Source organism: Onychostoma macrolepis, chromosome 11, assembly GCF_012432095.1.
Source record: "Onychostoma macrolepis isolate SWU-2019 chromosome 11, ASM1243209v1, whole genome shotgun sequence".
Classification (NCBI taxonomy): domain Eukaryota; kingdom Metazoa; phylum Chordata; class Actinopteri; order Cypriniformes; family Cyprinidae; genus Onychostoma; species Onychostoma macrolepis.
In genome coordinates this window covers 16,673,890-16,698,830 of record NC_081165.1, presented here as the reverse complement: position 1 = coordinate 16,698,830, position 24,941 = coordinate 16,673,890, and the positions used below count along the sequence as shown (strand labels likewise).

General features: G+C 35.8%; 1 protein-coding gene across 1 annotated transcript; it reads left to right on the top strand.

The window, feature by feature from the left end:
* On the top strand, positions 1-24,197 carry hdac11 (histone deacetylase 11). Its single transcript, XM_058791722.1, has 11 exons — positions 1-349; positions 828-888; positions 1,037-1,185; positions 1,624-1,724; positions 3,644-3,760; positions 9,249-9,291; positions 10,213-10,289; positions 11,452-11,514; positions 17,401-17,497; positions 19,471-19,649; positions 20,591-24,197. The coding sequence occupies exons 2-11, from the start codon at positions 854-856 to the stop codon at positions 20,828-20,830; spliced, it is 1,101 nt and encodes a 366-aa protein (XP_058647705.1). The 5' UTR covers positions 1-349; positions 828-853; the 3' UTR covers positions 20,831-24,197.
* The last annotated feature ends 744 nt before the right edge of the window (positions 24,198-24,941 follow it).

The window sequence follows — 24,941 nt, the reverse complement described above, 5'->3', positions numbered from 1 at the left end:
GAATTAATATTATTGATGGATCAGTGTTGAATAATTTATGTTGTCCGTATACACCTCAGCTTAACTCTTACAAAAACTAATTTTATACATTTTAGAGTCCAGTACTGTTGTCAGTATGACGTAGTAAGGGACGCGTGCGTAAGGAGCGCAGCTGCCCCTCAGGAAGCTAGGGAGGAACTACAAGCGAACGATTAAATATGTGCACAATCCTCTTGTCTGCAAATGTTTAAGAGAAACAACAATACTATCCATTAAGAGGATTGTTGCAAGTGTTCTGTTACTAACAAAAAACGCCAAGACGACGAATAATTTCACCGTAGAAATAAGAGAAATATAAAATGGCTAGCAGGTGAGTCGTGCCGATTTCACATTTACAGCGAATTTTTATTTCAAGCAAGTCAAAAAAGAAAATGCTTTTGTGGAGTTGGGTCCGGCTGTATCTTTCAACGAGTAGTTTGCACGTCGCGTTAGGTCCATGTCGTTTACCCAGATACTTCGGGAAGGATATTCTAAAGCGAAAATATTTCCTGCACAGTGGCGTCTTCCAAATTACTAGCGCGCCTGCGCAAAACAAGCAAGGCATTCTGGGATCTGTAGTTTTTGCCATTGCGAACGTCAAGGATAGGTTTGATAATACTAAACGTAAAGAAATAACGATGTATGTACATTATTAACAACAACAATTCCATTATAATATAGGCTATCTGTATATGAATGGCAACCATAAACCGCAGCAAATGCGTAGCCTTACAGAGTCCTTACAGAAAAACAGTGCTACACTGATAGTGACTATTTTCCACTAATGCTGTTATTTGATGTGTTTCAAGTTGAAAATTGGTAGGCTGTGGCCACAATGTCAAAAAAAGAAGATTCGGGAGGAAAGAAAGGGTAGGTATTGTTTTCAAAAATTTACATGCTGTAATTTTTCCACATGTAATAATGGCAAAATAACTCCTGACACTGATACAATTACTGTTTACACTCTCTTATATGCTGCAAGCATGATTATTTACATTACATATTCATCTTTCCACAGTTCTCACCAAACTGAACTTTACACAGAGGTCCCTGCGACATGCCTGCCTATTGTCTATTCCCCAGAGTACAACATCACCTTCATGGGTCTGGAAAAGCTGCATCCCTTTGACGCTGGCAAATGGGGCAAGGTCATTCGCTTCTTAAAAGGTGTGTAGCACAACTGCAGGTGGAGTTTGCCAGGCAGGCACTCTGACCAGTGTGTAAGGTGATCTATAAAGTGTGATACAAAAGAATTGGGGAATCAAAGAGCTGCAAGTCAGTTCGGTGGTGGGGAGGTATAGGTGGAGGGATGTAGAGAACGATAGAGAGAAGAGCAATCAGTGAGGCAGAGATAATGAGGGAAGCTGAACTCCCCTCGGGAACAGAAGCAAGAGGATGTTGGCTTCTCAGCCGCTGCTGCAAGGTCAGGGGCAAAGTGTAACTCTGGCAGCTAGTCAGCAGCGCAAGCTCTTTTTCCTCATTAGTTCACTTAACAGTTGAAAATGTGCTGAGCTTCCACAGCTCACCGTGTATTTTTATTCAACTGTCAGATATTCTTGTTCACAGTCGTTGTTGCTTTCATATGATACATCGATTTGTTTCCAGAGGAGCAGTTCATCACCGATGAGATCATTGTTCATGCCCGGGAGGCCAGCGAGGCGGATCTTCTTGTGGTTCACACCGCGCGTTACCTGAACAGACTCAAGGTAGAGATGCAGTGTCTGCTGTGCCCATGCCCTGTGTTATCACTTCTTTTCCTGGCACCCATAACTCCATATACTGATGGCAAAAGGTTACTATAAGCAATACAAATAGCCAATTATAAACGAAATATTCTGATTTTCTAATTGGTTTGTCCTTTACCTCAAACCGGCTTGCAATAAATTGCAAATGTACTTATTGAAGACCTTCTATGAGATCAGTGCCAAAAGAAGAATCAATTTTAATATATTATAGCCCCATTATGACTGTGCGGACATTCCCTACTTTATCAAAAAGACATCTAGACTTCTCATTTCATCTCACCAGCAATGAGCCAGTGATGCACAGAGGAAGTGTACAATAGCAAATTGCACTGGATTACTCCGAGCAGGCCTTTATTTCAATCCAAATCAATCAGTTCGCAGTCTTCTGCAAAGATTGCAGTCTGCCAAGAGGCTCTAAAGCACCCATGAGTCAGCTGCCCCATCATGCAGTCTGCACAGTGAGGAAAATTTAAAGGAGCAGTTCACACATGAATGAAAATTCTGTAATTATTTACTCATCCTTGTGTAGCTTTATAATAATCATCACTACCAAAAACTGCTGTCAAGTGGTAATGCCGAAGTAAACTTTAAATAGTTTCTTGCGTACAACTGCTATAGAAACATGTATGAAATTATTTTAAAATATTAACTCTTCAGTTTTAGACTTCCGATGAAAGAGCATCAAAAAGATGTTCTATTGAATGATTGATTAAAGGCATTGGCTCTTTGAGTCATTTGTTCATGAATCGAACTACACTAGTTATGCTCTATGAGTCAATAAAAAGGACAGACTCATTTGTTTGTGAATCAGATTATGATGGTTGTGTTGTTTGTTTTATTCACTAAAAAGAACCTCTTTAAAAAGAGTCATTTGTCCCTGAATTGAGCTGTATTTTGTAATTCAACAAAAATAACCAACTCAGAAGAGTCATGGGGTCGTGAATCGGACTACACTGGTTGCGCTGTGTTCACTAAATTCACTAAAAAGAAGAAGAGTCACATGCTCTTGCTGTTTTACCGCCAATGGCCCTTTTTATCGTATCAAATTCAATTGTTTTTGCCTACAGACATGTTGCTGCTGAAAAGCGATACGGGAATGCTGCCATAGAATCGAGCTTGCTTTAATGAAGATCACTTAATCAGAAATCAATATTTTTACCCATAATTAGTTAAAATGAATGGCGTAATGCAATGTGGCATTTTAAAACATTCGTTGTGTAAGAGAACTTTGAAGATTCTTCAGAGTTTCTCATTTTGTGTTCATGGAAATGCACGTAGAATCACATGAGGTTGAGTAAATAAATGACAGTTTTAATTTGGGGGTGAACTTATTCCTTTAAATTAGGCATTCGATTTCCTGAATCTATATTTGGTGATGCATGTGTACTGCTCTCTTCTCACTTATGAAGGCTTATCGTTCAGCTACTTGGTCACCCTTTAAATCGGCTCTATGTATGTATTCTCTCTTCCCCTTAATGCATGCAGAACGCTATCTTGGAGGGCTCCAGAGAGGTATCTGAGTTCTACTGTGACCGAATCTTTTGTACTTGCTTTACACTTTTTCACTCTGTAATGTGTATTAGTACAGTCTATTTATCCTGCTTTAACATTTTGCCACCAGTTTGCATTTCCACTAAATTGCCCCCTGCATCAACTATTTTTCACTACCAGAGCAAGATTGGAAACCTGATGTATTGTACAATCCACCAACATCCCCCTATAGCTTTCTGTTTTTATTTCTGGTATTTACAGCATCAATTTTTTATTTTCACAATATTTGTTCATTATAATTTAGATGGCATAGTAATTGTAATTTAGACCCAGAATAGCATGATCGCTTACCTTGAAAAAAAATGTGCATGTGATTTCTTCCCTCTCAGTGGTCGCTGGTGGTTGCCACCATTACAGAAATCCCACCTGTCCTGTTCCTGCCCAACTTCCTGGTACAGCGCAAAGTTCTAAAACCTTTGCGAACGCAAACAGGAGGAACCATTATGGTAGGTTTTGAATATCCATTTTACCCAGAAATGTATATGTGGAGATTAAAACATGCACAATATAGGGAATTTATGAATTCATACTGAACTTTTTTGAACAGTGGAGTGGCATATGGATTCAGATTTATTGAACAGTTTCATATCATAATTCAGCACTGTTATCATGTCAAAGCCTCTTGTCCTCAGGAGATTTAGGTGGTCAGCTCATTTGTTTATATTATTCCAATTGTAATTTCTCTCACAAAAATAAATTTTAAAGTATTCGAATGACACTTTTTTTTAATCGCAGTCTACAACAAGAATAATCTCAACATAATTTAAAACACAACCTGGGTGGTCAAAGGCAAGTGTGTAAGACAGTCAATACAGTTCATTCCTGCAGACTTTTGTAACAAATATTTATTAGTCTTTGATCGAAATGAGATTTTTAGTGAATTCGGGCATGTGTCTGAAAAAGGTCTTTTGAAAAAAAGTAAAAAGTTGAGAAAATTTAAAATTTAAGGCAACTAGCTTCAGCAGATTTTTGAGTTTTCTCAACTTGTTTTTTTTTTTTTGTAGTATAATCTCTAGTAAAATCTGCTGAAGTTTTCTCAACTTTTCTTTTTCAGTGTAATAAAGACTTTTTTATAATGAAGACTTTCAACTGTGAGACCTAGAAAACATGTTTAATAGAAAACATAGTTCCCGTTTGGACTATTATGATCAGCAAAAGCATACAATTCACTTGCAAGAATCAAACGGAAATAAACATATTTCAGGATTCTAAAGTGCTATAGATCAGTGGTTTTCAATCCTGTTCCTCAGGACCCACTGCTCTGCACATTTTGCATGTCTCCCTGATCTGACACACTCATTTGAGTTCATGGAGCTCTTTCCTAATGAGCTGATGATCTGAATCAGGTGTGTAAATTAGGGAGACATGCAAAATGTGCAGAGCTGTGGGTCCCCAGGAACAAGTTTGAAAACCACTGCTATAGATGCCCAAGTAATTTTCTTATATTGTCCAGCAGCAAGACTTTGTATTAATGATAGATTACACATCTTTACATATCAAATAGAAAGTCAAAAGAAAATCCTTCAGCTTATCCATCTCGTGTGTTTCTGTAGGTCTTAAGATTCTACAAGCTCTAACAGGATTTTATTTCTAATGTTCTGTTTATGCTGCAAGCAAGTACAGAGAAATTTTAATAGAAATGGTGTACACATTGCTTTAGGATTTTTTTCAGTACGTTTTGTACAACACCAGGTGTTATACTGCTCGGAGAATGTAATACAGTGAGTCATCATCTTGCTCAGGCTCCAGCTCCATGGAGTATTGTTCAAAGTTTTGCTAGGAAACAGGAACATTTGGTGACAGAAAGTTGTTTGTGAGGGCCTAGTTTGGGCCTCTCATTGGCATAAGTTGAAATAACCTGGGGAGGAACAGCCGGTAAGAAAGGCTCTGAACATCTGTGATAGAGACGCTCGGAGGAGTTTCTCACAGGTAACACAACCACATTAACACTAACAGCCTCTTTTGAAGCTATCATAGAAGCAGACACATTACTTGCTGCTTTTCTGCTTGGGAGTTAAGCAGAGAAACAAAAAATAAAGGCTGAGATTGCTGCTTCAATTCCTAATGAGATTTCAGTGTTTTATTTCTCAAAGGAGGTTTCTGTTTTTGGATCTTAATAACCTGCTTGGATGTTTGCGCACTTCAGCCCATGACAGTTTTCTCTGTAGGAAATGCTTTCTGATGGTTAAATTGTTGTATTTAAATATTTTATTTGCTTAAACTTAAGCAATAAGCACACAATGAGAACACAACTGAGAATTGCTAGTACTTTCAAAACCATTTGGTATTTCTACCGAGAAGAGTGTATCACAGTATTTATAATAATAGTAATTGAGATTTATATTTTCTTAGGAAATTGTGAGAGGTGATTGCTTGTGGAAAATCGCTTCTGCAATGTTAATGTAATGGCAGAGTGAGTCTTTTTGAAAATTCAGAACAACTAAACCAATTCCTTTAAAGATGATTCACTGATTCAAACAGAATCTAAAATTGTTGAAGCAATAGAGACTGTGTAAATTGCAAACAACTGAAGCACTTGGGCATTATATGTGTACTATATTACCACCTAAATAATGTTTACTTGTAAAAAAAAAAAAAAAAACAACAACTTTGCTTTAAAAAAGCAAACATAGAGGTTACAGTGAAGTGCTTACAATGATTTAAAAGCAGAATTTTGAAGCATATAATTTTATATAAGCAATTAAAATTTTTTTTTTCCTGTTAAAACTTGACTAAAGCTGTACAATTAAATCCAACTTAGCAAGCAATTTTTTCATAATAAATCATGTTAACACCCATATTGTTTACGCCTTGTGGCTATACTATTAAAGCAGTGTTTTAATGTTTACAGATTGACCTCATTCACCTTTATTGTGAGTGCCTCACTGTGACTGTAACCCAGATTTTTTGCTTTTTAAAGAAAAGGGTGGACAAGTCGAAATGAATTTTTATGGTAATCAACATTATTCCAAAAAGGCTGTTGATTGAGCTGAACCCAGGAAATTCCTTTAAGGCACGTTGGTGTCAATCTTCTAGCAGCAGTAGCATCTTGAGGACGTCCTTCCCTACTTTCTGTCCTCCCTGTTATTCCAGTGATGTAAAAGACTGCAGTAAATTACTTTGCGGTATGCCAGGTGTTCTCCACAGTGCATCTGCGCTCTGACAGACTGCACTGCGCAGCAGACGAACTCACGATGAGTGTGCTCCACACGTCCCTCTCAGCCCGAGAACATAATTATACCTCCCATTGAGCCCTTCTCACGGCCTGCTAATTGACTGCCATTTCAGTCAGCAGTCGACAGGCTGGATGGAGCTGTAGTTCTGGTTCGGGGAACATGGGAGTATGTGCGGGCCGTCCCCGTCTTAGGTAGTGAGCAAGGAAGTTCAAGGTTGGACAACATCCGCTGTGTAATTGTGGGCGTTTGGGAGGAATTATCATAATGGGTAGACTCGTATCATTAATCTCTGTTCTGTTGTTGTGGATTTGTTTATTATCAGAGTATTAATGTGATGATTATGAATGAGATCAGATGTGCACACTTGTCTTTGCTTTAATAGCACTACTTCAGTTACAAACAGGGCGGTCAAGCTTGAGTTTAGAGAGCGGTTGTGATGTCATTTAGGTAGTTCGACTAGAAATGGCACTGATATGAGCCTTATTTAGATTCTGAAGAGGATACATTTAAAAATAAGCATGGCCCAGAGCCAGTGTGAATGAGCGAATTCTAATCGTGTCCCAGGAAACTGAGTCATCATTGTCCCAGTGTTTCATAGATTTGTGTTTACTAGACACTGCTTAGGGGTCTAGGGAGTGAAATGAAACACAGGTGGGGATTTGTCAAAGTGTGCAAGTGACTTGTGATAGTCTTTGCATCAGTTGGAAAGTGTTGGTATAAATAAATCAATAATGTTTTGCAATGTATTTCATCATATTGCAGCAAAATTCTAAACAACAGGGATACATTGTAGCTGGCATGAAGTATTTCTTAAAAAAAAATACATTTATAATGGCTGCTGAAAATTTGTTTTTGCCATTACAGGAATAATGGAATTTTAAAATAGAATAGTGTGTTAAAATTTTAAAATAGTGCATTTTAGTGCATTTAAATCTAAAACAGTTTTTAAATTGTAATAATATTACACAATATTGCTGTATTTAGTGTATTTTTGATGAACAAATGCAGCCTTGGTGCACTTTTCTCCATTTATGTGTGTATTTATATACATCAGCTGAACTGAATGTGAACTACTGGCCCAAAAATCCGTATTTTGTTGAGGCCTGTATAGGATTTTTCCATGTTGCCTTTTCTGTTTCATTGAGAGCACTGGATGATTTGAATAAAATATTAATCATGAGTAAATTTATATGCATTCTGGTCCTTGAATTGATTGAAATGATTGCAGACTCAAACTTTTGATGCAGTTTTACTGATGGATCCTCTATCAGTATAGAAACCCTGAGGAGAGGGAGAGCAGGAGAAAGTTAAAAAGGAAAGATAGAGCGGAGTTGAGCTGAGCTGTGCCTCCTAGGAGCAGCTCAGGGCTCTAGGCTCACTGATAACCTTCTCCTTATGCAAAGCCATGCACTGGCTGCAGCCAAGGGATTGAGCTCAAGAGCACTGTGTGTGTGTGTGCGTGTGTGTTCGTTCGTACATGTGTGGAGCTCTCCTCTCAGTTTGGCACTCTACTTCACGAGTGACTGAAAGTAGCTTTAAATGCACTCAGAGGAGAGTGTCATGAGTGTACTGGGCTGTATATCAATTCTAGATACAGTTAAACTGCTCTAAAATTATCATTAGTTGATATCTCCGATTGTGTAATAATACAAATTCATAAGAGATAAGCAACACAAATCAGAAATGATTTCTGTAGGATCATGTGTAATGGCTGCTAAAATTTAGCTTTGCCATCACAGTAATAAATTACATTTTAAAACATTAAAATAGAAAATGGTTATTTTAAAAGTTTAACAATATTTCACCAAATTTCTGTTTTTAAATGCAGCATAAGAGGATTCTTTTTCTAAACATTAAAAAACCTTAATGACCTCAATGGTATTGTGTGTATGTGTATATGTACTGTATATCAGGAATAAAAAAGCAAAAAATACACTATTTATAAAAAAATGGCCCTCAATATAACCTTATTTAAGGCTATACCACTCTGAATGGTACTGCAGTGCTAAGTACTCAGAGCTTCCAAAGACACATGGAGGCAATTAGATTACTTTTGACAAGAAGAAATGATAAAAGAAAACACGATCTGGTCTCATTTTGAGACGGGTGAAAATCTGATTATTATTTCAACAAAGCAGCATCAAGTTTTCTTTTTATTGCAAAACGCATTGGAATGCACCACTCTTGGAAGATGGCCTTATCTGTGATAGACAAATGGATAACCCTTGCTGTGATAGAAATGCTATTTTAAAGACATTTCCTGTTATTCCTCTGCCGTTAAATGTGTTCGATAGATTGGGTTTCCCTTATGTTCATAATAACAAATGCAAAACTAAGATAGGAGACAGATAAGTGAATAAAGGAAAGAATATATGAGGAAAGCATTAACAACTAAAATAAATGACTAAACTGAGTGTATTTTAAATATTAGAAATGCACAGGCTCTGTAAAAAGCTGCACAAAACCCTTCCTAAACCATTAGGAGACGATATATGCACAGAACTTCTGTGTGAAGTTGAAAGGATTTATAATCAGAGATGAAAGAAGTTCAGATAATGTTGTATCCTCCCTCAGCTTTAGCGCCAAGTTACTCTGCTTTTGATTTATCCAGCATATGAACAGATTTCTGTTTTTCTGTTCATTTATTGATGACTCGATAGGGGAAAAATGCCAGCTGGAAAATGAAACCATGAAAGTAAAGTGTTCTCTCTCTCTCTCTCTCTCTCTCTCTCTTTTTTTTAAATTTTTTTTTACCTAGGCTGGAAAGCTGGCAATGGATCGAGGATGGGCAATAAATGTGGGTGAGTTCTCTCTCTAATGTTCCCGATCATCCCTTGAAAAACAATTGCCAAGAGAATAAGTGCATTTCAGTGTGGCTTATGGATTTGCTGTGCTCCCTGCATATTTGATTCCATCTCAGACAAACTATTGATCATTTAAAGTAGTGATTCTCAAACATCCTAATATTACTTAGTCACAACAAATTCCCTCTAATTTTGTCACCGTTCACCTGACATTGAGTGGAAAAAAGAGCAAAGAATATGTAATAATTACATTAAATAAATATTTTAATTATTATTATATTAAATTATTTATTTATTATTTAAAATATATTTTTAAAATAGTCATGTACCACTGGTGCGATAGCCCTAGACTCTTTAATATTAAGATGTAACACAGTTGTTCTCTTGGTAACTTCATTCAAAATTCCCCAAAGATGGCTATGTGTCAATACATTCACTATTCTAATCTCATCCTCGTTTCTGAAGAAATTGGGAGAAAAAGCGTGGCTCCTGCTAGCTTAGCCATTTCCAACAGAGCCGCTCTTTGCCTCTGCATTGCTAAACATTAATAGACAACCGACGACTATTCATTCAAATGCACACGTTGTTCTCTGGAGGGTGTTGCACAGTAATTGAAAGGTGTGAATCAGCAAGCGGGGTCGTGTGAATAAGCAATAAATGCTAATCAGTAACCGGCCCGCTCCCATAGAGGAGCTTCCGGAGTGCTAAGTCATTTAATGAGGCTAAATGTGGCAGGTCACGGGAGGACAGATTGGATCTGTTGCCTGAATGTATAAATACGATCCTAATTAAAAACTAGTCTTTCAATCACCCACATTTTGAGGGAACATTCAGATTGAAATCTTGTGGTGGCACTGGAAAACAGGCGCCATTTTTATGCAGTGAGCTATTTTTAAGGCTCTTTTCTGCTTTGAGCAGGAGGAGGCTTCCACCACTGCTCCAGTGACAAAGGAGGAGGTTTTTGTGCCTACGCTGACATCACATTGGCGATCAAGGTGAGATCTTTGCATCTAAACATTAGAGATTGCAAAATGCGCCCCTAAAAGCAATTTATTAGTCATCAAAACTGTTCTAAATAATATGAATAACATGACAGTTAAACAGTTAAAATCTTTGACCAGTTTCTGACTGAAATTATGATGACCAATGTCAACATCTAATATTGCTGAGTGAATAGATATTTTACTCAACTCTTTTTATCCAAATTCACTTAAAAATATATTTTTATTATTAAATATGAAAAATAATGCCATATATTTAATATGATATATTTTTAAATCCATTTTGAATTACATTTAGGAACTTAATCAAGTGATGTCAATCATCTCCAAATGATCAAAAATGTGACCCTGGACCACAAAATCGTCATAAGGGCCAATTTTTTTGAAATTGAGATTTATACATCATCTAAAAGCTGGATAAATAAGCTTTCCATTGATGCATGATTGTTGGGATATGACAATATTTGGTTGAGATACAACTATTTGAAAATTTGGAATCTGATGGGGCAAAAAAATCGAAATATTGAGAATCTAAGTTCTTAGCAACTTATCAAAAATTACGTTTTGATATATTTACGGTAGGAAATTTACAAAATATCTTCAGGGAACATGATCTTTACCCATACAATGTTTTGTTGGCTATTGCTACAAATATACCCGTGCGACTTAAGACTAGTTTTGTGGTCCAGGGTTACATATAGTGTTGTTTTACTACTGTAACTTTACCACTCTTATTCACCTGCTGTTGTTATTGCCATTTTTACTTTGGAAATGAGCATTTTTGGATTGTGGATTTGCTTATCATATTCAGTGTAGGAGCTGTTTGGTATTGTTAAGAAATAATAGAATTTTGTTCTATTTAAGAAATAAACAGACTAAAGATAAGAGGATTATTTACATAAACATGTCATTAAACCTTTTACAATCCAGGCTCTGAGTTTCATTAAACCATCCTGCACAGACTTTTGGGGGATACAGATATCATGTTCGGTATCTCTGTATCATCTTTTTACTGAAACTCATCCATCGATTTCTTTTTTCCACATTCATTCCACTCTCAGATTGTTGCTATGTCGTGAGATCCACAAACCTCTCTGCAATTTGTTCCTCTGTCAGACACAACCTAACTGCCTCCCTTGTGTGTTTCCCTCTGCAGTTTCTCTTTGAGAGGGTGGAAGGAGTTTCCAGGGCCACCATCATTGATCTAGACGCCCATCAGGTGAGCAGTCCTTTTCCAACTCCACTCTGTCAGTCAATGGAATTGACGCCGTAGACGAGATAATACCCCCTTTTTGGAGGCAAAATCAATAACTCTGCACTCTGATTACTTATATGCAACAGCTTTTACTCTTCTGCAGCTGAAACGTGCTTTCTTCTGTTGTCATGACTCCGTTAGTGTTGGCTGTTGAGTGTATCATTAAGATGATTGCCATGGCAATCACCACTCAATGATAGCAATGCTACATTTTTGGGCTGTCAAGTGTGTTATGATATTGTACATGCTCTTATAGTGTGTAATGAGGTAATGGCTTTTTCTGTAGTTTAGTTCTTTTACCAACTTACAAGAAGTTGGCTTATCCCCCAAAATGTTTTGTCTAAGCACACGGGTGGTTAAGCTCTTTAATTAAATATTTTCAAAAAATCATGAAATATATATCAAATAGAACATTAACAGAGATTCCTATCATCTTCATTCAGGGCTTCTTTGGCCAAATATGTTTCAATACTGTTTAAATGTATTAATAAATAGTGAATTATTTACCATGTATTTTAATTTTAAATATTTAGTTTTAAATCTTACTTTAACCATCTATGTGTTTTGTACTCCAAATAGATTTTGTTGATGTAGACTTCCATTCAATAGTTTGGGCTTATTAATATTTCACATAATTGTGATTCTTTTTTGAACTTTCATAAAAGAATCCTAAAAAATACATCTCAGTCTTATTTCTTGAGCACAAAATCAGCATATTAGAAGACAACTGCTTAAGACAGCTTTGCATCACTTGAATAAATTACATTTTTAAATATATTAAAGTAGTAAAAAGTTTAAATTGTAATAATATTTCACAGAGTCGTGACAGTTCTGACACGTGCATTATGTGTTTACAAAGTAATGTATATCAATCTCTTTTTTCAAAAGATCCAGAAAAAATGTATTCTGCATTATATGACCCCTTTAGAGACCAGATATGAATATTGTAAGAAGCCATTCTGTTGGTCTTAGCAGCAGTAGAATATGTCATATCCAATTCAGTGCTGAGATGGTAAATTATCCCACTCATTAATAAAATATGACCTTTCTTTAATCATTCTCACTAAATTACAGGTTTTATGATCCTTAACCAAGAGTGTAGACTTCACATGGATATCAGCCATATGCCAGTCATTGATTTATCCTTATCATCTTGATATTTGCTTGGTCACAAGTGTGTTTATAGGCTGACTTATGAAATAATTAACAACAAAGCAGCTAAGCACTTGTGAGAATGCATGTTCATTGTGATCTAGCTTCTCTCTGTGAACATTGGGGACAGTGAAGGTGAGCAGAAAATATTTGGTTTGACGTCATGCTCACCTGAGCAAGAGGAGAGAAGTGAAAGAGACAAGGAAGTGCTTGATGAGATAACAGAATGAAAAAGAGAGCTGTCTCACAACCAAGGACCAAGGAGGTAAAGAGTTGAATTAAGAATCAACTACAAAGAGTTTCAGATGACAGCTGTCACACTCGTCACTTCTGAGACATCCATAATTCTTTATGTTGTCAGGTTTTCAGTGAGTATAATATTGGTGCTTTATAGTTTTTCAAGAAGATAATTTGAATCACGAAAGCAAAATATATGTCACCTATAGTGAAAGATCTTTGCTGAAAAAATTACAATTTTCCATCAATTTTCATATAAGATATGTTATGGGGAACCATGGCTGTTTCATTTTATTTTACCTCATTATTTTTTTATTAAAATGTCATAACTTGATCTTCTAGTAAAATGACTTCTCTCTGGTATTGTTTGCCGGAATCCTGTCCCTTTCGATTTAGTCCGCTTGAACCCTGTCACTTTCTCACACATACGTGTAGAAATATTCATATTCAACCGCTATTGAGTACATTACATTTTTTTTTTTTTTTTAATTATAAATGTGATCACAGTTGATGTCTTAATTAGTGATAAACTTATTTATATATATATATATACATATCTGCTATAGGATGTTAAATCAGATGATATTTGACTTGCCGATAAGCAAAAGTTTGTGTTAGTTGCAGATCTGTCAATTAACAATTCACAATGTGTTTTTTATTCATTTATTTATTTATTTGTATATACTGTGTGTGTATATATATATATATATATATATATATATATATATATATATATATATATATATATATATATGTGTGTGTGAATGTATGTATGTGTGTATTTATTTATTGCTATAATTAAGTTGCATATATAAGTTTGTGGTTTTTGAAAGAATTCTCTTGCTCACCAAGTCTGCATTTATTTAATGAAAAATACAATAAAAACAATAATACTGTCAATTATTTTTACAATTTAAAATAATTGTTTTCCATTTAAATATATTTTAAAATGTAGTTTATTAATATGATGGCAAAGCTGAATTTTCATTCTGATCATTGTAATATGCTGTTTTGGTGCTTAAGAAACATTTCTTATTATCATCAGTGTTGAAAACAGTTGTACTGCTTAACATTTTTGTGAAAACCAAGATTTAAAAAAAAAAAAAAAAAATTCTCATTGTTGCATTATAAGTTATTTTAAGTATGTATTTACTGTCACTTTTGATCAATTTAATGATTCCTTGTTGAATAAAAGTATAAATTTCTTTAAAAAAAAAATTTTAAAAAATCTTAACAACCCCAAACTTTTAAACAATAGTCATTATATCAGCCAGCCATTTCAGTCGAATACCAGTCTTAACACATCATATCCTTCCTTTAATTAGTGTAAATCAACATGTTTCCCTTAAATTTGCAGTTTATTGCACTCTCCTTCCTAATGAGTCACCTCCTCTGCTAATTAGCCCAGCCTATTAATTAAGTTCTCACGGACCCAGGAGTTGTTGTTCCTGATAATTTTGGTGCAACAGTAGCACATAAAACTGGCATAAGCATTTTTAAGTGTGGCTTGATTGTAATTATAGTCTTTTGCTCATCGACTAAGCCAACAAGATCAGATCAATACCATTGCCGGGTGAATAATTCATGGAGGGCCACAAGCAGAACAAAGGTGGGAATCTTCATGTTGGCATATAAATGTGCCTGAAAGCGCTGTCTCAGCTGGGTTTAATGGCTGTGAAAATATCGAGAGGGGAGACGTTGGCATTAAAGCTCCAATTAAAGGCTTAAAGTTATGACATGTAATGGTCTCTGTAGGCGACAACAGTTGCATATATGAATTCATAAGTGTTTGCTAATAACCAGGATTATCTGCACAATGAGGTGACATATTAGGAATCAAAGTACTAAAAGTAGTTGTTAGCACCCATGGAATGTTACATACCCAACAATGATTTAAAGTCAGGTCAAAAGTTTCCCTTTGTCTTTTGAGTGTTATAAGCTGTTTGTGTAGTAAAGTTGCAAAGGCTAAAGTCTTAAACCCAAAGAGAAATTCTTTATAAAATGTAAGACTCGTCCACGCCTTCCTAAAACGCCTAATTTAAACACGTCTCCACATATCTACGTCGCTGTGTGGGAAGATTTGCATAACACCTCCCAAATGTTTACGCAAAGAAAGAAGGCTTAACTTTTATTCTCGCTGTAGTATTGTTGCCACCACCGCCATTTCCTGGAGACGCTTTGTTTTTCCAAATATGGCATGGGGCGTAACATTTCCGTCACACGCTTGAGGTATTCGGCCAGTTAGTTACAACGTACTGGATAGCTGGTCAATCAGAGCACACCTCGCTTTTCAGAACGATGAGCTTTTGAAAAATCAACGCGTCATTGCAGAAATGCGAATGTGCAGATTAATTTGCTGTATCTGTTAAGGGGGTTAACTTGTCTAAAAAAAATTTAATGAGGAAAAAAAAAATCCTTTTGACATTTATATTGATGAGTTGGAGAAGTGACAGGACATTAAAAGAATCAAGAAATGGCCTGAGCTGAATTCATACTAGGATTGCTCTTATTCGGTGTTATTTTAATGTTATTTATATGCTGTTATTAAATGTTTAATTATATTTATTAAATATAAAAAATTTATTTTATGTTAATATTTTGAATTATCACGTATTGTTTTAAAAACGTAATTGTTATTGTTTTAATTTTAGGTCAAGTTTAGAAATGTATTTATATTTCTATTTAGCTTTTTTTTTTTTAATTTAGCTATTTATCATTTACAAAATAATCCCAGCATCTCTTCTAATTCAGTTTTATAGGTCATGATAACTTAATATCTTCATATATCCAAACAGCATTCTCTATCACCTCTTTAACTGCCTGTAGCGAACTAAAGAGGGCGAATCTACATGAAAACAATGAAATGGTCCATCTGATATTTCCAGAATGTCTTTATATGTATAAACAAGCCGTTGGGCATTCCAGTTCCGAGGTGATGGCAGACTTGATCTCTGATGCAGAAATACTGTACCTTCCGTCCTCTGGTCTTATAATAGCATTGACGCATTAGATGCTGTAATATTACCATTCTGTAACAGTTCACCTCTACTAGAGACCATTAGTGCAACTTAAGGGCTGCTGCATGTTCAGTAATCACTCCTGTATATATTATTAATGTAAGCTGCCCGTTAGATTTCAGAGGACCAAACTCAAAATTGCTACATGGATATCTTTTTGCCAGCAGCAAGGTTTTGCTGCTTGAGTGCACAGATGGTGCAGACAGGAGAATGTGAATGTGTCCTTAACGCATGGTTCATAGTCTCGTAATTGGCTAATGGTTGCTGTGAGCAGAGAGACAAGGCTGTTTTGGAATAAGAGACTGGAGTCGTACACATGAGTTGTGGGCCTTGCAGCAGTTTTAAATTAAAAGTGACAATAGCCAGACGCTGTATGTGACAGATGAGGAGGAAGGAATGAAGAGAGATGGAAATGTTATGTCTTCAGAACACAGAGCTCAACACTTAGCAGTGGAGAGCTACAGAAAAGCTCATCTTTGCATCTCTCGCTGTCAGTCATGCTCTATTTCAGAAACAAAAGCAGTTGCACTCACATTGGACACATGCAATACACTGAATTGTAGTATTGTTGACAAGCTGTTTTGAGATTTTTGTGGGAGCTGAGTGAATGAATAGTTTTGTAAAATACATGAAATACAAGTTATGAAATACATATCTGTATCCAAAATTTCCTGCCGTCTGTCTCCATGGGATACATTGCAAAAATAATTATTTTAGTTTTGTTGTTTTCCTACAAAATTCCCCAAAAAACAACATAATTTACTTGAAGCAAAATCAAGTTTATTAATTTTACCCGAAGAGCTTTCTAATGAAAATGAAAGCTTTCTAATGTCTTTTATTGCCTTATTATTATTATTATTATTATTATTAAGGGTGGAATGGGGTGATTTTGGTCATTTTGATAATGTGTTGAAGGAAGATTATCATATTATTAACAAATTAATAATACAATTATTTTGTAATTATTGTTAACATTTTTACACATTTTTACTTTCCAAGAAACACACTGTTTTATGGTTTATTCTTTGTTTTGAGGATGTATATGTTTTTTTTTTTTAAATGGAAAACAAGACAAAATATGATTTTTTGCAGCATTTAAACTGGGATTTCACCCACCGAGTTCTGCAGATTTCCACAGATTTGAACCCTTATTATTCTCTGCATCTGACTTATAGAATATTCTAATTTAATATAGTAATTTCAGTTCATTGTAACACATTTGGCTGTGTTAAAATCCATTATGTAGAGTTCAGCAGATTTTCTCCTAAAATCACCAATCATATTGGTGTTAACCACTAGACCAAATATTTATTATATATTATATATTTAATGCACTGTAGTTAGTGAAACCAGCCGCAACATTGATCTTAGTTGTAGTTATTAGTCCAACAAGCAGGAATCCACATAACATGAACTTACATTTGCTCTTTGATGCACATTGCAGGGAAACGGCCACGAGCGGGATTTCCTGGAAGACAGACGTGTTTACATAATGGATGTCTATAATCGCCACATCTATCCAGGAGATGGATATGCAAAGAGTGAGTTAATGTGCATTTGAGTGTGTAAATGAGGATCTGAAGTGATCCTGATTATGTAAAGATATCCTATCCCACAGTGATACGAGAAGCCGAAGCGCTTTGGATCATCGTTATCTGACTAATTTAGCCTGGACTTGCTCTTTATTTGCATATCTATACAAATTCACACCTACACACACTCACAAATAATGGCATACTGAGGTGAAGCCAGATGAAAGGAAATAAAAGAATGCATGTCACCCTTCTGACGGTTACAGCTTTTGCTCTCCTACAGGGGGCAGTGTCCTGCAACCCTCATGCTACTGTTCTTGTACTGTATGCTTGTATCTTTTTTTCATGATTCACATTTCTAGTGTTACGTTAACACCCTTCTTTATGTAAAATATAAAGAAGAGTTTGCATGCAAACAAAAAGGGATGTCAAAATATATTTGTTTTCCTCTTACATCTTTGTGTACTACCTTCTTAAACATTGCTTCTGATACAAATATTTTCTCATATCTACATGCCAGCAGTAATGCAATACATCTACATGCCTACATTTACAGTAATCCATTTAAAAAAAAATCTAATCAAATCAGTTTCCAACCTCCAGTTTATTTTATTTTATTTATTTATTTTTTACTTACAATTGGCTTGGCTTACAATGATACTGTATTCAAATTCGATTTGACCGTTGATGTCATTGTCATTTGCATACTGAATGGTGATTGGTCTTCTTTTTCTGCCTTGCATGCACTGATATTTCCTTCAGGAAATGTTTTGATTGATATGTTGGATATCAAAGAAACAGCCCAAAGTGGTTTGAAGGAATGACTGACAACACGCTTCAACTGGCACCGATATGGTCACATTATAATCTTCGTCAATTAACTCATCCGTTATCTGCACTCTTCTAACTCGCTCTGTCAAACATTTGAGTAGGAGTGACAGAAATATTGCTGTTCTGTTCAGCTTCAATGCTCACTGTGCGACAACTTGTCAAACCTGAGATGATTTCATTAATGCATTTACATACCGTAACCAGCTAAACATAAGGTTTTATAAACGTATAATATTCTGACTTAAACTTCCCCTCGCTCTATTGAAGGCACATCCTGGCTTCTCATGATAAGTTTTGCATGGCCTTACTTTCCTTAAAATTTTCATTAGTTTTTTTTTTCTAAACCATTTTCCCTCTGTGACTTCTCAGTAGGTTCAAAAGAGAACATACCACTGTTTTCTGACTCTGTGTATTTGTAGTTCTCTCATCTGCCTGGAAAGGCACAAGAGACTAATTAGGTCTTAAAAGCCTCAGAGAAGGCAAGGTATTGTGCTCTATTTGCCTTTAAACCAGGCTTAAATAAACGAAAGAACATCTTCCATTAGTTTTTACCTTTTTAAAGTAAATAGTTACTTCTTTTCAGTTACATCCACAGCAAATTTGGTGAGAAAAGAAAGACAGAAAAACCCTTAGTGGCTTTTCCACCAGATTTTAGAAGGATGTGTCCTTTTAAAAAAAAAAAAAAAAAAAAAACGGGTGCAACTTAAAAAAAATCTGCAATTTACTCACCCTCATCCCTATATCTTTCAAATAGTTTGTGGGTATTTCTTTACTTTCTTAAAAGTAAACATTTATTGCAGACTGTCGTGGCTTCTCTTTTACATACAGTGAAAGTGAATGGTGACCAGTTATATCAAACAGTTTTAATTGACTGATAACTTGCATTTTAGAAAGCTGTTATAATTTTAGACTTAGAATATAGCACAAAAGACATTTGGCCTACCCTGGTCCCCATAGAGCAGAGAGTCATACAGGAAAATAAAAAGTTATATGACTTTTGGAACAGGATGTGCAGTTTCTTTGTCCAGTATTTGAGTGCAACTGCTCTGAATTGCTGTTATCTATTCTGTTTGCTGACATTTTACCTCCCTTTGTCTTCGTTTGCAGTCAAGGTGATGAAAGCCTAATTTGGTCTTCATTTCTGACTTCAGGGGCGATTAAACGAAAAGTGGAGCTGGAATGGGGCACAGAAGACATGGAATATCTACAGAAAGTGGAGCTCCATTCAGAAGGGGCACTGAATGAAATACGTCCTGACATCATCATATACAATGCAGGCACGGACATTCTTGATGGAGACCCTCTAGGAGGGCTGGCTATATCCCCACAGGTACAGCTGTCACTCAATCTTTCTTTCAGACCACCATATCAGATCTGCTTCAAATCGGCAGGGTTTTCTAGCCTGGTCAATAAACTTCTGTATCAATTATTCAGGATGAATGGGCAGTAGTGCTGAAAAACGTCTTCATTTTGAAGATTTGGAGGGAGGTTAGAAGAAAGACATTTTATTAAAATCATATATCATATAGTGTATTAATGGTGACAGTGATTGATATGCCTGCACATGAAGTTACCCTATGCCATTGTGACCTATTATGCCTCGTAAATCAAATGCTATCAGCAAGTTTATTTACTTTTTGTATTTCACTTGCACATTATTGAATTTTCATTATTAAATGTTTATGTGAAATTTTATACATGGCAACAAGCATTTTCTTAATCATAGCATCTTAAAAATTGGTGGGTGGGGGTGGGGGTGGGGGGGCATCAAAAATGCTCTGGGTGTGTGTTCACTGTGTGAACTTTCCTTTCCTTTAGTAATTAAGCACATATTCTTCACATATTCATATTAAGCCTTATTCTACATGACCTTATTCTACGTCCCTAATCCTACCCAATACCTAAATTTAACAACTACCTTACTAACTATTAATAAGCAGCAAATTAGGAATTTATTGAGGGAAAAGTTGTAGTTAATAGTGTTTAATAAGTGTTCCCTATTCTAAAGTGTTACCATTTTTCTCACCCCATTGACTTTTTTTCTTGTTTTAAGCAAAAACCTTTTTTATGCTCAAGTTGGAAAATAAGCCAGTAAACCTTATTTTACTTAACTCTGAAGAAAGAGACCAAATACATTAGCTTAGCTATTTGAACCAATTTTTTGCAACCATTTTTTAAACTAATTTCAGATTGATATTTTGCTAAAATTACTCATTACATATGAAGCCATGTTTAACACTGAGTGCTAAAATATTCTCACCTCTCTTTTAGGGTATCATAAAGAGAGATGAGATCATCTTCAGGGCAGCCCGGCGACGAGGAATCCCCATCCTTATGGTGACGTCAGGGGGCTACCAGAAGAAAACTGCCCGCATCATTGCTGACTCCATCCTGAATCTGCACAGACAGGGTTTGATTGGCGAAGAGGCTGTAGAGGGTGCGGGACCCTCACATGTACCGTTCATGATGAGCAGATCTGTGTCATCGGGGGCCACATTCAGTGCCATTTAAACTCTCCTGATCTTGGACCTTGTCAAGTGTGTCAAACACACTGTTCATTTACCTAATGCAAACATTTAGAACTAATATATAATGTTCTGGTCAGGGATCTAATGGTTTGGTGGTTTGGACCGAGATTGACTCAGGATAGTTTTCATAGTTCATTGATTTGAACTATTTAACTCGTATGTTGCATTTTTTGTGATAGTTTTGGAGTGAAATTTTGAAATTGGGTAATATTTTTTATTTTTCCATTATTTCTTAAGGGTATTTTATGCAATGCTTGTTTGCACATTCAATTTTCAAAGGAATAGTTTACCCAAAAATAAATTCTGTCAGCATTTGCTCACACTCAAATCCATTCAGTTTTATTATATGGGAAAGAACATTTCTCATTTCGTGTTCCGCAAAAGAAAGACAATTATACGGGTTTGGAATGACAGAATTTTCATTGTTGGGTAAACCTTTTTAATTGGTTGGGCATTGGAAGAGAATTGATTTCTTCTCAATTTCAAAAACAAATCTAAGGGATACCATACATTAATACATTCCTCTAGAAATCCCCAGTTTGAGATCCACACAAGAAAAATAGACCATATGCCAAGAGTCGATTTTATTGAGCAATTTGAGTCAGCTGCAACACTATATTAGGTTTATTCAAAATTAAATTATGGCATTATGAATCAATTTTGGATGCATTACAGATTCCTCATTGCGTTGACCTGCTCTGCTATCACGCTTTAAATTATTCTTTGACATTAAATGGAAGTTGCTCTTAAGATGTGCTTTTGTGACCGGTTGGTTTTAGCAACGCGCAGGAATTCTCATTTGTGTGCATCAGCAGGTGGACCACTGTCAGGCTGAGTGCTTTCTATCATATTACGCCTGGCAGGCTTTTGAAATGTCTTCAGACTGAAGCCGGGGCTCTCTCTATTAGGAAATGAAACTCTTCATTGGAGAATCTGAGAGACACTGCAGTTGGTTACCAGTGACAGTTCTAAAGCCGTGATCTTGTCTGCCTCAATTTAACAAGATGGTTCCTGTCATCTAGAGAATAAGTAGGAGATGGTGACACTGTTTTCTTTTTTTGTTCAGATTCTAAATTAAAATCTAATTAAATTTAAAATCTAGATTTTCAGTTTTTGATTTTGTTTTTGTGTTGTGATTTTTATTTTTAGACATCAAGTGTAGAACAGTCAACTATTTTTACTCAAGGAGTTCATTACTCCACACAGATTTACCACTGAATTTGTCACTATTGGCATTATAAGCTTTTGAGTTTATTTAAAGATATGATTCACCCAAAAATGAAAATTCTATCATCATTTATTCACCCGCATGTTTTTTTCAAATCTGATTTTCTTGTGGAACATAAGTATTTAGGACATGATGGAAAGAAATATGAGATGGGAGGAAAAAAGTACATATCAATGCTTTTGTGATCACTCACAAGACATATATGATAATATGTGGAAATAATATGAAGTGGGAGGAAAAAACTATACTGTATTTCAGTGCTAATGCAAGTAAATGTAAAGTTTCTTGGGGGAATGTTTTGCAAGTAAGTGCAAAGTTTTTCAAGGTGTCCAAAAGAAACGTAAAGTTTCTTCAAAAGTTTTTGCAAGCGAACATATTGTTTCTATGGGAACGCAATAGTTTTTCAAGCGAATACAATTTTTCCTGTGGGAACTCAAAACTTTTGCAGATAAACACCAAAGCATTGAATATAACTTTTCTTTATATCTCATATTTTTCCATCACAAACTCCTGGTTTCTATCCACTTTGTGTAAAAGAGAGCCGCATTAATATTTTCTAAAGTATATCCTTTTTTGTTCTGCAGAAAAAAAATCCCATAATGAGGGTGAGTAAATGAACTCTTTTGTGAAATTATCTCTTTTATTTAGTTTTATTTCAAGCTCAAGGTTGGTATTCAGAGGGTTGTCGTCTTAAGGAGCAAGTTAGGAGTTTTGTGGTAGGCACTTATCCTCAGGTTGCAGGGGAAATGGTCGACATTGTGTGAAATTTGTAGAAACTAATTCCTCCGACCTTGTCCATAAAGTTTTGCTGGGAGGTGTTACTGGACCTCCAGATCTTTCTGCACTAAATTGCTCTAAGAACACAGAATAAAGTAAAAACATTGCTCTGTTCCTTTGTGCATCCCAACCACCCCGACATAGCAAAATTGCATGAGCCAATGGCGTGATTTTGGGACAGATCTATATTTCTATATTTCGAATATAGGTGATTCTTTTGAATAAGTGAAAAACTATGTTCTAGATAGTAAAAATGTGTGTAATGTGAATGTAATCCGAACGTCATCCGGGCACTATTGGCATACTGTTTTATGAATACTGTGAATTCGGACACATTACTTTGTTTGCCTACTATACAGTTGGGAAGTTTGCGATTTCGAATGCAGCCAAAATATCTGGAGGTGCTAATGGTACAGAAACTACACACATCATGTTTAACAGTTAATTAACATGTAATTTTTAAAACCTACTGAAATATTACTGAAATTGTTGTTATTTATTTTGTGATTTGTGTACAGTGATACCTCCCATTCCACGTATCACGGAATGAGACTTAGTTTATGAAAGTAAAGAGAGAAGAGCACTAAATTAGTGAGGTGTTTACTCTTTTGGGAATGGCAAAATTTTAGCATTATTAATGTTTTTTTAGGTCTTGGGTTGAGGTTATGAGTCTCATATTGCACTCGGGTGCTGGAGGGATCTTGGTAATGGACACTAATGAGTGTAGTAGGGCTCTTTTCGTTGCGTTCCTTTCTTTTTCTCTTTAATGAAAAGCGTCAAAAGGATGCGTATGGAGGTCACTTGAAAGACGTGAACCCTTTAGCTCTAGCTAGCAGTTTAATGGATCCGTACATGAAAAGGACCATCGTGGTCCTGCTTGAACAAATGACTTTCTGATGAGTATTTCATGTGCATAGATCTAAATGGATGGATTTCAAACTCGCCAACTTCATTGGTAACATTTTTTTTGGTTGATAACCTTGTGTACACCTTGAACACTAAACATCTTATGCGCTTATTGTGGTTTGTGCCACTTTATGAAACATGTATATTTAATTTATTCCTTTGTCTTGAATTATTTTTGATATAAAATTACTTCAAATTTAATTTAGTAACTAATTAATCATATCTTGTCTATTTAAACCTGTGTTTATGTATGAAAATACTTCATTACTTGGGTAATATACATTTATACAAATCTATAGAGATGGTGCTTTGTTAACATCTAACAAATGTGCCAAATGTCTTCATGTTCGGTTTGTCGTGTTGTTTTGTACCTGGCACTTTTTATTTGATGTAATTTCCATGTAAGAACAGGGAAAATAAATCAAGTCTAACAATGCAATTACCGAAGACCTCATGTTTATTGTATACTATATCTGTTAACACTTCATATGATTTATATGACTTTGTTCCATCAGCATGACATCTTCAAACACCTGCTGGTTTATTGTTGGAAAGCCTCGCCACAACCGGAGAAGATTAATGCTGAAAGCAAGTGCTGAGCGGCGGGACAAATGTGCTGTATTATTCATCATCTCTGCTTTCAGTCTCTTTTGTTAGCGTGTTTGTTTTGTAATGCAAAAGCAGATATCATCTATTTATACTGATGTTTCAGCATGTGTGTTCCCAGGGAATCAAACCCATGACCTTGGCGTTGCGAGTGCCATTTGAGCTGAATGCCCATGACGTGGATATGCTTTCAAAAGGTGAATGATTTGCAACCATTTATTCTACTTGATAAAACTTTTTTCCAATCTAAAAGCCAAAAACTACACCCATTTCTGTGAGCTTTCCGGTATGCCAACCGTGTCTGTGTGTCCCTCCCATACTCCACCCTCCAGTGATGTCATGAGTTATTTCAGGAGGTGTCTATGACTCAGCGATCAAACGTCCAGAGCCCACTGACGTCATGTGAGCTGTCTGTCTGAGAGCTACAAAAGCAGCTCAGATGTCTTTATTCAGACTCCCCATCGTCACCGTTTTACAGGCTCTCATTAACGGCTGCTATGCCCTGTTTACATAGTCTGAGGTAATGAGTATGGGTCCCTTGCTCCTTACTCTTCAGCCTGATTAAGGACTTTCTCGG

Coding starts and splice junctions, on each gene's coding strand:
- hdac11 (XM_058791722.1), top strand. CDS start 854: ATGTCAAAAAAAGAAGATTCGGGAGGAAAGAAAGG. Junction 1,725..3,643: donor GTTACCTGAACAGACTCAAG/GTAGAGATGCAG, acceptor CTTCCCTCTCAG/TGGTCGCTGGTGGTTGCCAC. Junction 17,498..19,470: donor AGGAGATGGATATGCAAAGA/GTGAGTTAATGT, acceptor TTCTGACTTCAG/GGGCGATTAAACGAAAAGTG.